Source organism: Xyrauchen texanus, chromosome 33 (assembly GCF_025860055.1).
Source record: "Xyrauchen texanus isolate HMW12.3.18 chromosome 33, RBS_HiC_50CHRs, whole genome shotgun sequence".
NCBI classification, from domain to species: Eukaryota; Metazoa; Chordata; class Actinopteri; order Cypriniformes; family Catostomidae; genus Xyrauchen; species Xyrauchen texanus.
In genome coordinates, this window is record NC_068308.1 from 26,383,389 (window position 1) to 26,399,095 (window position 15,707).

Here is a 15,707-nt window from a genome sequence, read left to right on the forward strand (position 1 = left end):
CCTCCAGGGAATCGCCATTTGTAAAATAAAAAAAAAAACAGAACAGAGCAGAGTCTACAACCAAAAAGTGAAAGTGACAGTCCATAATAAAACCCAAATCAACATCAGCTTGGCTTTTCAGAGGTGGCGTGATGGCTTTTTTCTTACTCAACAGGTAAGATATTTTATTGATATGGTTTATGTATAGTTGTGTAATCACACACGCGTCTGTGTGTGTAGTGAAATACAATAATTATACTGTAATTGGTGCAGAACATTTCACTTGCTAGCACACGCGTGGAGTTTACTTTATAACGGCAATCATTTATATAAAATAACTCCTTTAGTTCTAGGCTTGCCAAGGACACGTGAGTCTTGAAATGATGTTGACCACTGGTTGGTAACAATGACAATCTATAAATTAGTTACTACTGTGGTCTATTTGGCCAGAATATCCTGCCGTTATAAAAACTTCACAAAGTTTGACCTTATCAGATTAGCAATCATTATGTTTAATGTTAACGAACGTTGCCTAACTTTTGTAACGTCATTTATATCAAAACATCAATGTTTTCAATAAGACAAAACAACAACAAAAGATATGGCACTTATCTGCTCAGATGACATGTTTTCAGATATCTGTCTTTCCTTTCTTTCTTTCTTTCTTTTTTTCTTTCTTTCTTTCTTCTCTATTTGTCCATTCGCTCTGATAAGATGTCCTGTATCTGTGTGTACACTGGTTCCTCAAATCACATTCATCCATGCTGAAGAGCAGAGCCAAAGCACAACTTGCATCATTACCAAAACAACGTTCTTCCGCAAGACACATGCAGTTTTATTTTTTAACTGCTAGAGTGCCAAAAGTTACATAGTGTAGCTTTAAATTGAAATTAAAGCTGATGTAATTTCAGTGCCACCAAACGGAATTGCAAAAATAATCAATGGCTACGTGTCTCGTTTTGAAGGCTTCGTGCTAGGTAGGATGCGTCCTTTGAAGGCTGCAATATACCGAGCATCCTCCATTAAACAAGCCTCGGTTAAACAAGATGGCCTTCGTAGGACGAACGGAAACAGAACATAACATGGTTGCTATGAAAGCACGTCACTAACAAGCGCTTTGAGTGAGAAGGGAACAAAAAGTCCCTTTAGAAGCGAATGTATAAGGTAAATTTTAGGAGAGTTATAATGAGGTAAAGAGAAAAGAAAATAGATTTTACAGGTGTACTTTTAGTCTAATACTTTATTTTAAATATATATGAACATAATTATACATATTATATAATCTGCACCCATCTACTGAGGTACAACTTGGTAATAACATTTCTTGTGTTTCAACATCACATTTATGGGCAAATTGGCATTGGCATCATTTTTTTTAGACATTTCCATTGAGGCAAAGAATTATGGGTTGTGAGTTCCCACGAAGGATACACCTCATGCATCCTTCGAATTCCCGTGAAAGGAGGTCACATTAGAAGGCTGCATTCGAAGTGTCCTACTCGCTTTTCTGAGACGAGACAGCCTCGATGACATATGCGGCCAACAAATACAACTTCCGGAGGATGCAGCCTTCCAAATGAGACACAGCCAAAGTTTTCAAAGCCGCTTTCTGAATACGCCCCCCGTTTGCCGTTGGTCAAACAAAGAAATAGTCCCGCCCCCAACTCACGCCATTAGTTCTGTAACGTTGTTGGGCGGGTTTAAGCAGGTCCCTCAAAACCAAGAGAGCAATTTTTATAACGCAACAGAAACACAGTGTTTTCAGTTTTCGAGAAAATTAACTTATGAATGGCTTACTAATAGATGTCTGAGAAGTATTTAAACACTGAAAAAGTTACATACGCTTTAACGCTGAATTTAAAACGCCTTTCTGTTCTATTGGACTGCGGCAGCTGCTGCCCTCTACAGTGCAGGCAATGCAGTAATCAACTATATTTACTTTTCATAAAAGCAGAACAATATTAACATTTAATAAATAAATAATTGATTAAGAACGAGATTTATAAAAATAATTAATTCAATAAACATTATCGCAATGATTTTTTTATTCTTGGAATAGCAGTTCTTGAAATAGTTTGTGCTAGTACCCGCTCCACCCGCTGGGTGGCAGCGATGAATAACGAGTGAACAGCAGCCATCATTATAACGAGGACGAGAAGAATGAGTCGACGGTGTTGTTGATATTGGCCAGGAGCACTATAAAAGTTTACTACTATAACATGGCAGTATTGTCAACCTCTTCAAATGCTTGTTTTCAGATGGAGTCTTGAAACCATCTGATGACTGTGCGCTTCATTTGATTTGTATCTCTGGTAGGGAGTGCACTTGCCCAACCGTTGGAAAAAGGCAGCAAAAGAGGTCAATGATCGCTGATACACATTTCTTAGAACACCAGGACTGTTTATTTTACGCTGTTATTGTTGCTGCTATGATAACTGCTTGTTACAGATGTATGTGTGCATTACATTGGATTGCACGTCTGATTAAACGTGATTGCTCAAGCATTAATTAATTGATTGGTTGGGCAATCAGGACTGCATCAGAAGTAAACATGAATACACATTACCTCAAATAACTTGTGTTTTGTTTTAGGCTGTCAGGATGACTCGTGATATCATTCTTGGAGATGAACTTCCTGACTGGGTTGGGGCAAAAGAGTTCTATCAGAAATATGATCCTAAAGAAGTGATTGGCAGGTGAGTATTTGTAGTGTTGCAGTGCTTGTTTTAGCAAACGTATTGATTTCATGTCATAGATTATTATAACACTGTTCACCTTGAGGTGTATGTGTGTGTCTTATGTGGCCCCAGAGGTGTGAGCAGTGTGGTGCGCAGATGTGTGCACAAACAAACAGGGCAGGAGTTTGCAGTGAAGATCATTGAGATTACTGCAGAAAAAATGACAGAACAGCAATTAGAGGAGGTGAAGAGTTCCACGCTGAAAGAGATCCATGTGCTCAATGTGGTTAAGGACCACCCATCCATCAGTGAGTCTGAAATGTGCTGCTGTTTTGCTGCATTGAAGTTCTTGACCTTATTTATAGTCTGTAGTAATGACCTTATTTGTGCCCTGTTTTTTCCAGTCACACTTATTGATTCCTATGAGTCAACAACCTTCATATTTTTGGTCTTTGACCTGTAAGTATAGATTTTTTTATGAAGTTTATAGATTGGTATCATTCATAAAAATAAGTTCACACAAAAACCTTTCCTGCAGAATGAGAAGAGGAGAACTTTTTGATTACTTGACTGAAAAAGTCACACTCAGTGAAAAGGAAACCAGGCAAGTTTTCAATTTATTCACAGATTTTGACATTTAAATGTGCTATAAGCTATTTTTTCATGGAAAGGTATGCAAAAAATTGTCGTACTGCCTGAAAGTGATTAATGAAGTGTCATGACATATCTCAATGTTCTCTGTGACAGCATTAGACTCTGACTATAAACGGCATACAAAAATGTGACTGTGGCCCACAGGTCTAGAAGGGATCCCTCTCGTGTCAAGTTCTCACGCATGCGCATTCTGTTATGATGCTTTCGCCTGTGATTTCCTGCTCGCCTCTCAGCGTATGTGATGGAGAGCATTAAAAAAGTTTTTTTATAACGTTGTTATTATTATGGATGACCGTTTTCACTAGGTGTAAATAGCATGCCACACAATGCGGCTATTTGCACTCAAATAGTCTGTTAGAAACAAAGTAACTAAAGATAAAGGGAAACATTAAGTGTTACTGAAATAGCTTGGTGTGTAAAGATGGTAAGGATGTGCTTTTTCCTGCAGAAGACCTGGGTTCAAAACTGCCTTTTGACCCAGTTTTCTGCATGCTGTTTCCTTTCTCCACTCTTATTATTTTTCTTTAATACTACTTTGAATAATAAATAAAATAAATAGCTGCAAGCAGCAAATACAGGGACAAGCACCATCATGGCAACCACTGCACAACCCAACGATCTCACAGAGCATGCATAGATAACATTTCCCCCAGACAGTGTGCTATCCACTGCACCACACAGCCACAACACTGCCAGTCAGCACAATACAACAATCTCCAGAACTACACACATTTCTAATTCATGACTTGAAGTGGGTATCTAACCGGGAACCTTTTGTTTGACATTTCATCGCACTAACCATTGCTCTTAAGTTTTTTACAGCTGAGCACAAACGTCACCATGATCACATTTGTATTGATGTAACTTTTCAACATAGATCAAAATCTGAATTTGATTGTGGAAAAGCCCAGCAACTATTCAGTAAGCACATTACAAAAATCAACAGAACTACAAAACATTTTACAGAACGTGCAGAGGTGGGGATTCAAACCCACGACCCTTAAAACAATAAACCAGTGCTTTAACACACTGAGTGGCAGAGACTTCCTAAGGTTAAGAGTCAGCACATGAGTGTAGGTTATTTTTTGAACTATAGGTGGCACTATCTCTAAAATGCTTATGTATCATCAGGATCGATGATGCATACCAATTTTCTTTGAAATCCGACAATGTATTTAAAAGATATATCATTTTTTAATAAATGTCAATATGGTGGAGAGGCAGGATGCCTGATATGGAAAATTGGTATCATTAAAATCCGCATGGTCTAAGGAATCTACAGACACCAACCCCATGATTTTAGGACATCCGGTTTAAAAGTTATGGGCAAAAAAATACAATATTTCACATTTATTGACCCATAGGTGACGCTGTCGTGAAACTCATGGCCCTCATGAGGCATACCAAGTTTCATTTTGATGAGACAAAACCTTTACAGAGATACAGCATTGCATCCAGTTTAACATCGACCTTATTAACTTTGCAATGCCGTAACTTTTAAACAAAGGTGAAAATCTAAATTCTTTATTTCTGTGCGGCTCGGTCTGAAGATAATTTTGAGCCATTGTTTGGACAAATCGACAAAGTTTGAAGGATGTAAAACTTTTAAACTGTAAACATCATTATCCAAGATGGCAGCTACTGTAATGGGAGGATTTATAATGTCATCGATTCATTTGAAACATTAAGAGGAGCGTAATCAGACAAAAAAATAAAAATCATTTGATTTCTAGGACAAACAGTTCAAACGATACACGCAAAAGAAAAGTACATTTTTGAATTGGTGGTGGTACAATGGAGTTTGTCCTAGAGGTCCCAAATTTGCTATAGGGACTATTCAAGACCACCCCTATCAGTGTGCCAAATTAAATATTATTAATATATTTTCCTACGAATGGTTCTATAAGCTGCCATAGACTCCCATTCGGGAGGGATAATAATACTAATAGATACAATAGGGGCTACGCACCCTTGGTGCTTGGCCCCTAATTAATATAAAGGTTGATTTCCTCACAGTGATTTGGTCATGATCAAGAGAGTTGAGGGAAAGGATTGATCCAGGTCTAATTAACCATGGTTTTACTATAGTAATATTGTAGCAACCATGTTTTTGAAGGAAGCCATATTTTGCAATTAACCATGGTGATATTATTACAGTAATATGGTGTTAACATAGTTACCATGTTTAATTTTATGGTTACTAAGAAATACCATGGTGATACTATGGTTACTGTTGTAAAACCATGGTTAATTTTTGTAATGGAAGGTTTTGGTTAGGTTTAGGGGTAGGATAGGGTGCCTGTGGGACTCAATAAACACAATAAACGCTGCAGTGGTGCTCTATTTTTATTTAATTAGAGGTGCAAATAGTATCTTCCACTATTTGCATTTAGTGCAAAGATGTTTCTATTTTCATTTGGTGTAAATAGAATCAATCTCTATTTTAGTCTCTCCCTTATAATTATTCATTTTTAAATCCTGTTGTCTTGAAATCTCTTATAACATCCCATGTTTCTAGGATACAGTCAAATGTAATCAGAAATTCATGTTGAGGCACATACTGTATTACCTTAAATCTTACTGAGTTGTGGTTTCAATTTTTGTTTATTAAAATATACAATTGCATAAGGCGGATTAGAACTCAGAGCCATTAATACAAGAGGCATATTAGTTACCACTAGACCATTAGCCAGACTCTTATCAATTGAGCTGATTGATGTACTTCACTGACCAACAAAATCTCATGACTGACAGTAGCAGGCGAAGAACTAAAGTTATCAAATGTATTATGTGAAATATTTATTTTAGAGCTTGAATTTTTCATCAAGAGTGACTATATCAAAACAGACAATTTAAAATGATCTTTTACATGCACTCCTTGTTGCTTTGCGACTTCAAATTAACTCCATGTAAGAATCTAATGAGATTGGAAGTGAGTGGGATCCCTTTTAGACACGACCCATTTTAATGCTATGTTGCTCATAACAGTTGTCAGTTGAGGGTATTATTTTGCTGATGTTGTTTTTACAATGGTTTCTGCTCGATATTGTGGAGAACAGGGTTTTGGAAAGAGGGGGCGTGGCTTATCCAATGGTGCATTTTGTGGAAATTCTAAAATTGCTTACAGCACCTTAAGTTTATAAGTTACATTGTTCCCCTCATAACATAATTGGCCATAAATACAATACCAGAGAAGTTTTGTTATAGTATTTTAAGTCATGAAAACTATAAAATAATACAAAAGGAAATATGGGAATTCCGTTGAAGAGAAAATGTTTAACAAATCAAAACTTGTCTTAAAGTGATATTTTGCCCAAAAATTAAAAAAATCTCAACTTTTACTCACTCAAGATGTGTATGACTTTCTTTCTTCTGCTGAAAAACAAAGATTTTTAGAAGAATATCTCAGTTCTGTAGGCCCATACAGTGTGAGTAAATTTTGATCAGGCTTTTGAAGCTCCAAAAAGGAATAAGTCTGCATAAAAGTAGTCCATCAGACTCCAGTGGATTAATCAATGTATTCTGAAGCTATCCAGTTGGTTTTGGGTGAGAACAGACTAAAATGTACACTGGTGGCCAAAAGTTTGGAATAATGTACAGATTTTACAAATTATAGTCAGGACATTAACAACGTGAAAAATATATATTACAATAAAAATAAAAAAAACTTAATTTTTAAACAACTTCAAAGAGTTCTCATCAAAAAATCCTCCATGTGCAGCAATGACAGCTTTTCAGATTATTGGCATTCTAGCTGTCAGTTTGTTCAGATACTCTGAGTTGATATTTCACCCCACACTTTCTGTAGAACTTGCCATAGATGTGGCTGTCCTGTTGGGCACTTCTCACAAATAGGATTAAAATCCATAACACACTTTTCCAATTATCTGTTGTCCAATGTCTGTGTTTCTTTGCCCACTCAAACCTTTTCTATTTGTTTTTCTGTTTCAAAAGTGACTTTTTCGTTGCCATTTCTTCCTATCAGGCCTGCACCCCTGAGTCTTCACTTTACTGTTGTACATGAAACTGGTGTAGATGAGGACATGTGAGGTGTCTATTTCTCAAACTAGAGACTCTTCTCCTAGGAGATGTACTTCTCCTCTTGTTTAGTTGTACATCTGGACTTCCACATCTCTCTCTAGAGCCAGTTGTCTTTTGTCTTTGAAGACTGCAGTGTACACCTTTTCTATGAAATCTTCAGTTTTTTGGCAATTTCAAGCATTGTATAGCCATTCCTCAAAACAATAATTGACTGATGAGTTTCTAGAGAAAGCTGTTTCTTTTTTGCCATTTTCGACCTAATATTGACCTAGAGACATGCCAGTCTATTGCATAATGTGGCAACTCAAAAACAAACACAAAGACAAAGTTAAGCTTCATTTAACAAATCAAATAGCTTTTAACTGTGTTTGATATAATGACAAGTGATTTTCTAGTACCAAATTAGCAATTTAGCCTGATTACTCAAGGATAAGGTGTTGGAGTGATGGGTGCTGGAAATGGGGCCTGTCTAGATTTTATCAAAAATTACTTTTTTCAAATACTGATGGTGCTGTTTTTTTATATCAGTAATGTCTTTACTATACTTTGATCAGTTGAATGCCACTTTGGTGAATTAAAGTAAAACCAACTGGATTGCTTCAGAAGACATTAATTAAACCACTGGAGTCATATGGATTATGTTTATGCTGACTTTATATTCTTTTTGGGGGTTCAATGGCTTGATCACCATTAACTTATATTGTATGGACCTACAGAGCTGAGATATTCTTCTAAAAATCTTTGTGTTCAGCAGAAGAAAGTCATACACATCTTGGATGGCATTTTTGGGTGAAATAACACTTTAAAATAACTACTTCAACGTAGCCACTCTTTGCCCAGATTACAGCTCATAATTGAACAAAGTTCTGTTTTCTCACATTTAGGAGTATGATGCGTGCTCTTCTTGAGGCTGTCCAGTATCTACATTCTCTAAATATAATACATAGAGACCTCAAACCTGAAAACGTTCTGCTAGATGACCAGGGACACATCAAACTATCTGACTTTGGATTTTCAGTCCAGCTGGAGCCTGAAGAAAAATTAAGAGGTGAGAGAACAAACACTGTCCTTCCACAGTGGCATATAAATCAAAAAAGCTTTCCAATTTTCCCCATTTAACGGAACAACATACATTTTTTGTAGCATTTAGTCTTTGTAATTTTCCCTTGTTAGAGTTGTGTGGAACTCCAGGTTACCTGGCACCAGAGATTCTGAAATGTTCCATGGATGAGACGCATGAGGGATATGGGAAAGAGGTTGATCTGTGAGTAAATTTATGCTTCTTTTTCTTCGTTTGGGCTGAAAGCATCTCCCCTTCCAAAGGTAATTTGCAACCAGTGTCAGAAAATTGTGGCAAGTCATTTTATCCCATGTTTTCCCACAGGTGGGCTTGTGGTGTGATCCTGTTCACACTTCTTGCTGGATCTCCACCGTTCTGGCATCGTAAACAGATGCTCATGCTGAGAATGATCATGGAAGGTCGTTACCATTTTAGTTCTCCGGAGTGGGACGACAGGTCTGACACTGTCAAAGACTTGGTGAGATTCTCTTTGAATTGTGAACTGTGCTTTATGTTCTGCAAGCTTTACCCATATGCACATTAAACACTGCTTATAAGGTATCAATTCCCTTAGATCTCAAGGCTTTTAGTGGTGGAAGCCTCACTTCGCCTCACAGCCGAGCAAGCCTTAGCTCATCCCTTCTTCTGTCAGTACCAAAAGGAGGAGAAGCCGCTCTTCAGCCCCAGGAAGACATTTAGGGTATGTATTCTTGTTTTATACACGCTATTCACAGTATTTGCAAGGCAGAATTTAGTTGGTTGCTCATTTTACGATTTCTTAGAAATAGATTTCTGCAATTAATTAATCTATAAGGAATATTCCAGGTTCAATACAAGTTAAGCTCAATCAACAGCATTTATGGCATAATGTTGATTATGAAAAAAAAATCTGGGTTCCAGTGAGGCACTTATAATGGAAGTGAATGGGGTCAATCCATAAACGATAAAATACTCAATTTCAAAAGTAAAGCCACTAGATGTAAACAGTGTGTTAACATGATTTTAGTGTGATTAAATTGCTTGTTAAACTTTTCTGTGTAACGTTATTGCCAATTTTACAACTTTGTTTCCATAATGATGCCAGGTCAACAATGACTAAAAATTACAATTTAAACAACTTTTTACAGCTTAAATAATACAGTTTTAACAGAATAATGTACGTGCATTTATAAAATTATAAGATGGACATTTATGTCTTTAAACCTCCAAAAATTGGCCACATTCACTTTAATTGTTAGTGCCTCACTGTAACCTCGATTTTTGAATATTTTTTAAGAAAATGAGGGACAAGTCATCATTAATTTTTGTGGTAATCAATATCATGCCACAGATGTTGTTGATTGAGCTAAACTTGTTTTGAACCTGGAATATTCCTTGAACTGCAAGGAATCCAGTTTGACTCCATTCAAACTTTTTGTAGCTCATTTCAACTTCAGGTGTGCTACTTATTTTGCCTTTTGTGAACTTTAATTTTAAGACATTTAATATTGAAGTTTGAAAATCTCCTAATGACTTGCATGGATAGAATGCTCACCAGTAACATTTGCATTCTGAAGTCTGATTGTTCTTCATTTTTGAGTCCATTTATGTACTGAATTGTCATTGCTATCTTGTTCTTTTGCATTTTTGTTTAACTATCTAGCCACCTTTTACACTGAAAAGAAAGTGTCATGCTATGTGGAAGTCTCAAAGCGACTCTTGATGCATTTCATTTACACAGAACAAAAATCTAAAAATCTTAGATAAAAATTTAACAATATTTTTTTGCTGCCTTGCAAGCGCTACCATTTCCTGCAGGATACGGAAATGTAGTTTACTTTCTATCATATGAAATAGTTAATCTGTGATGCTTGTATACTTCACAACCATTCTTTACATTTTCAGGTCCTGATCTTGACCGTGTTAGCCTGTATTCGAATGCACTGCCACTACTACAGAGCCAGACCATTAACAAGGGAATTCTTGGCAAGAGACCCTTATTCCATCCGTGGTGTGCGCAAGCTTATTGATGGCTGTGCTTTCCGCATATATGGACACTGGGTCAAGAAAGGACAGCAACAGAACCGTGCTGCTCTGTTCCAGAACACAGCTAAAATCATTCTACTGGGCCTTGAAGACCTTGAAAACTAAATGTTTTTTTTTCCTGTTTCTAAAGATATTCCTTGCCTGTCCATTAACAGTTTTATTGTTTTGGTTTGGGACTATACCCATCCAAAAGGTGCACAAAACAGAATTATTTATAGATTTTGTTTTCCTTTCTTTTAAGGAGTGGCGGTGCTTTTATTTGATTTCCAACAACATGTCATGTGACCTCACTTTAACCACTCATTGTGCTTTTTGGTATTTTTTTATGTTCTTGTTTTATCATATATACTCATTAGTGTTATCATTTCAAATTACTGATAATATGGACCAGCTTTTAAGTCAAATTCTGTTTTTCTTTTGAATTGTCACCTGTACTGATTACTAAACGTTTGTCTCACATTCATTACCTATCATATTGAACAGATCTTATTTCATAATCAAGCTTTCTAGTTCAATTAATATGCATCCTTTGACTGTTTTGTGACACAAAGCACTTATTTAGATTTTTCAAAATCATTTCCAGGTTCCAAACTAAACCACAGATGGACTTGAAGCATTTAACAATGTAGAGTGGACAGTGGAAAGAGTTTAAGACTTTTAATACAGAGGAAACCTTACTTGAAATATAGCATTACTGATGTATGACTCCACTGAGAGTTGTGTATAATGGTTGTATTTCTTTTTATTGTGGAATGATTCCACTAAATATGTTTTACTACTTGTTGACTTCTCACAGTTTACCATACAAGAGCCATTCGTCATCAAGGTACTGTACTGATTCTAAACAGGTATACATAGATTCATAATATATCTATAATAACAACTGTTTGTGTATGTTTTTTTTCTTCCCTTTTTGGTTAATTACCATCTGAGATTTGAGCACATGGTGTATATACAGCTCACAGAGAATACAGAAAGACTAAAACATGGAACATCTATTTTCGTACTTTAATGCTGCTTTCCAGTTTACTAATGGCACCATTAAGATGATCAGCACTGTCCTGCAACCGTTTTTGAAGCTGGGCAGTCAAGCGCATCACTTCTTCTTGGACTTCCTTTTGAACTATAGTTCTGAGCTCAGACTGTGGAGTGGGACCTTTAAAAAAAAAAATTAGAAAACAAAAATTTACAATTTTCTTTACTTTATATTCCATATAAGCATGCAGTTTTGCATGTGTAATCACATTGGTGTTTTAGATTAATGAATCGCCAAAATTTTTTAAATGTTTTTTTGCTGAACTGTTTTGCAGATCTTGCAATAGTTTTGTGGATAACAGGAATGCAATTACTATCTATAAGTACAGTTCAATACGATATAAATGGGCAGTTACACTGCGTGTAATATAAGATGCTTTTAAAAGCCTTGTGTTGTTTTGATAATGATCGCTTTTTAGCTGTTCCTTGTGCTAGTTTGTTTTTCATTAACAGGAATTGTAAGAAGGCAGTAATATATTATTATATATTACCTTGTTTGGGGATGTCTTTCTCTGTGGTCTTCATTTCTGGTGAAGTCGTACTTTGTTGAACTTCTCCATCCATCTCTATCTCGATTTCACTTCCCCCTTCTCCATCTAAAGTGCTCTCTTTAGTCATCAAATGTACTGTATATGATTTCAAGCCTCACTTGCATGCTATAGAAATACACTCACTGAGCACTTTTTTAGATAACACTGGAACAAATAATGTGTCCGACGTGTTCTTCTGCTGTTGTAGCCAATCCATTTCAAGGTTCGACGTGTTGTGCATTCTGAGATGCTATTCTGCTCACTAAAATTGTAGAGTGGTTATCTGAGTTACCGTAGCGTTTCTGTTAGATTGAACAATCTGGCCATTCTATGTTGACTTCTCTCATCAACAAGGCGTTTCCATCTGCAGAATTGCCACTCAATGGATGATTTTGGCACCATTCTGAGAAAACTCCAGAGACTGTTGTGTGTGAAAATACCAGGGTAGGGTTGCACCAGCTGTGCGAAAGTTCTCACGTAAGTAAGGATGTAAAGTTCACACTAAGGGCTTAGTAACTACTAGTTAGTTTGTAACCAAGTTAGTGCTTAATTTGGTTGCACCACCTGTTCTTAAGGCAAGACTTAACTAGTAGGCCTAGGTCGTAAGCTCTCTATAATGTTTAGTCGCATAATATGACATTTACCCATATTTATCCAATAAGCAGCCTTCAAATTTGTACACAGAAGTGTTAAAAAGCCCATTTCAGTTTATCTTGCTGCAGTTGATGTACAAACATTGTCGGCTCACATAACTGTCAGTTGTAATAAACGATATCCCTATTAAAATATGATACGTAATAAAAGTAGATTTAATTAATAGTATATTTGCCCTGTGTAAATAATAATATATATATATAAACTGTATCTAAAATAAATAAGGGGTGATACATAAATACTAATACAACAGGCTGGAAAAATAGACATTTATTAATTTTAATATCATATTTTGAATGTGTTAAAACTTGAAACTGAGCAACGCACCCTGAAAACTGCATCATTAGAACGGTTTCATGCTGAAGAGCTGCTTAAAAGTACGTTTTTTTTTCTCTCTCGTAAATGTAAACGAGTGTGAATGCCAACATCATCATATATGTCGAAAGAACTGAAGCCTGTCATGCAAAACATGAGCTCATTGATGTCATAAATATCAGTCTGCTTTTTTATTCCAACATTACTCTTGGTCAGAGGCTTCTGTAAATATTTTGTTTATATGTAGGGTTACGTCCTACCTAAGTTTAAAGGTGCAACACTCAAATATTTAGTAGGTCGTAAATTGTTACTTAGTGCCCATTTATGCCACAACTAGGTACTAACGTACGTAAAGCTGGTGCAACACGTCCCTGGAGATCAACAGTTCCAGAAATACTCAGACCAGCCCATCTGGCACCAATAATGTGACATGGTCGAAATCACTGAGATCACATTTTTTCCACATTCTGATGGTTGATCTGAACATTAACTGAAGCTCCTGACCCGCACTGCTGCCACATAACTGGCTGATTAGATAATCACATGAATAATTAGGTGTACAGGTGTTCCTATAAAAGTGTTCAATGAGTGTAGATGTTGGTATCTTAAAGGTGTTTAGTACATTACTGTACCAGATTTGGCTGTTTCTTCTGTGTCCTCAGATATTCCAATATATGACAAGGATAAATCCAAACGTACCTTTTTCATGCAAGAGGAAGAGGTGCATTAAATCAAGTTGATTTTGCTGTTACCACAAATTAGAAGTTAATACAAATTTTGTACACATTAACTGACATGACAAATTAATAGCCTCATACATACCTCTGGTGTAAATATGCATTTGTATAAAAAGTAGTGTCTCATATACGTGTTGATGAAATTTAATAAAATTTGTTGCACTTGCTCTGAGCTGAAAAGATCAAGACTGAAAGGTGGTCTCTGCATTTAATGGGGGAAAACAAAAAAAGGTTTGAGCAGGAAAAACAGAGATGTGTCACAATTTTAAAGACACTTAATGCTCTTAAATATGTGAGCTTTCAAAAGGTTATTATATCTAGATAAAGTATTTGGACATTTAAGCCACATTAAAAAAATGTATTAATGTCTTTGCATTATATAAGAAAATATCAAACCAATTGGCATTTATTTGAAAGAATTATAGCACAGACACACTTTTCAAGCAAAGCACTGACAAAAAAGTTAAAGGAATATTCTGGGTTCAATACAAGTTTAGCTTTTCTGTGTAAAGTTATAACCAATTTTACAACTTCATTGCCATGAAGATGTAATGTCAACACACGTCAACACAAGTTCTGAGGAACATGTATGTAATGCAATGGTATTTAGACATTTTTAAGTGTGACTTAAGAGTCCAAATACTTCTTGGGGGCCATTTACATGATCCATGTACATACCCTGACTGAATGGCAAAGCAGAAGTTCACTACAGTGCGTAAAACAGTGATTCATGTTATTGAGGGGTGTTTCTGGCAGAAAGAGGGAACATTTAAGATGACCTTGTAAAATTGTAAAGATACAATTAACTCTTTATTAACATGAGTACAACACACAAAAAGTATTTCTCACCTGTGTTAAACTGATGCACATTCTTGATTATGGAGATGAGAACAGAAGTTTGCTCCCTGTTGAAATTCTGCTCCCTGCAGAACAGCACTAGATTTGTATAAAGCTCAAGCAGAACTCCCTGTTTTGACTGAGCCACATCAGTAATCAATGCACGGCACAAAATCCTAGAGGGGAAAGTAAACAACGTCCAGTCTATGTAAGGTGAAGCAATGTCCTGAATATCATACATAAATTTGTATTGTAGTGCAGTCAAGGTTTACTGTTGTTTCTGTTGTACAGAGTGTAAAATAGAATGTAATGTTTTTTCGCCAATGACTTGGTGAGGTCATAATATGCAGCAATAAACAACAAATACAAAATACACAATAAACAGAAAAAAAGAAAGAAAGTCATACAGATTTGGAACACTATGAGGGTGAGTAAATGATGACAGAATTATATTATTAAAAATATATATTATTTTTATGTGAACTATGTAATTAAGCAACAGTGTAAAAATAAAATGTACACAGTCCATGTCAACATTCCATGAATATAAAATTGTATTAGGGGTATGAAAACCTTTCAATCTCCTGTATGGACTTGGTCTTCTCAATCTCTTCCATATCCCTCTGTTTTAGATCTGCCCTAAAAATCCATTCAATAGCAACAGAGTTACTGAAGATAGGATATTTGTGTCTGATCAAGCAGAAGTGTGTCTTTAAAGGGGTTTTAAGGAACCTACCATAACAAAACCCGGGCTTTTGGAGGCTGGGGCACCTACAAATATATGAATCACTATTACTGTACAGATACTGATCAAATTTAATGGAAATATCAATTTATTACTGATCTCTAGGTTCCACGGAAAATATCTAAACATAATGTCTTACCATCATTTTCTCAGAAGCTTTCATTTTAACTGCTGCAATGTACCACGAGTTTGTACAAAAAAAAACTTTTGCTTAGTCCTAACAGCCTCTGAAAAAACGACTTATAAAACATAAATCGAATGTATTTTTGTATCCTAGCAACCGACTTTTTTTTTCTTGGTTAGTGGTTAAAAAAAAAAAAAAACGTCAAGTAGAATTCCACATGAGGACGTAGACTGCGGATTATTTTGAGTTTTAAACCGAATAAAACGATTAATGGTATGCAATCGTATTTATTA

General features: G+C 35.9%; 2 protein-coding genes across 3 annotated transcripts; one reads left to right on the forward strand and one right to left on the reverse strand.

Annotated features, from left to right (window-relative positions):
* The first annotated feature begins 2,137 nt into the window (after positions 1 to 2,137).
* On the forward strand, positions 2,138 to 11,309 carry phkg2 (phosphorylase kinase, gamma 2 (testis)). The gene is made up of 10 exons (XM_052103059.1): positions 2,138 to 2,337; positions 2,572 to 2,675; positions 2,790 to 2,965; positions 3,062 to 3,116; positions 3,196 to 3,261; positions 8,237 to 8,400; positions 8,526 to 8,616; positions 8,737 to 8,890; positions 8,987 to 9,112; positions 10,297 to 11,309. Exons 2-10 carry the CDS (start codon positions 2,581 to 2,583, stop codon positions 10,540 to 10,542), a joined length of 1,173 nt encoding a protein of 390 aa, XP_051959019.1. The 5' UTR covers positions 2,138 to 2,337; positions 2,572 to 2,580; the 3' UTR covers positions 10,543 to 11,309.
* Positions 11,310 to 11,416: 107 nt separating this feature from the next.
* On the reverse strand, positions 11,417 to 15,681 carry cfap119 (cilia and flagella associated protein 119). Of its 2 annotated transcripts, none has more exons than XM_052103064.1 (9): positions 15,430 to 15,681; positions 15,282 to 15,316; positions 15,119 to 15,184; positions 14,558 to 14,721; positions 14,387 to 14,457; positions 13,794 to 13,910; positions 13,604 to 13,670; positions 11,964 to 12,068; positions 11,417 to 11,593 (listed from the first exon to the last, which is right to left on the reverse strand). In XM_052103064.1, exons 1-9 carry the CDS (start codon positions 15,451 to 15,453, stop codon positions 11,433 to 11,435), a joined length of 810 nt encoding a protein of 269 aa, XP_051959024.1. In that variant the 5' UTR covers positions 15,454 to 15,681; the 3' UTR covers positions 11,417 to 11,432. The 2 variants fall into 2 exon arrangements, with proteins under 2 accessions (XP_051959024.1, XP_051959023.1); XM_052103063.1 differs by having other exon boundaries at positions 11,964 to 12,080.
* Positions 15,682 to 15,707: the final 26 nt, after the last annotated feature.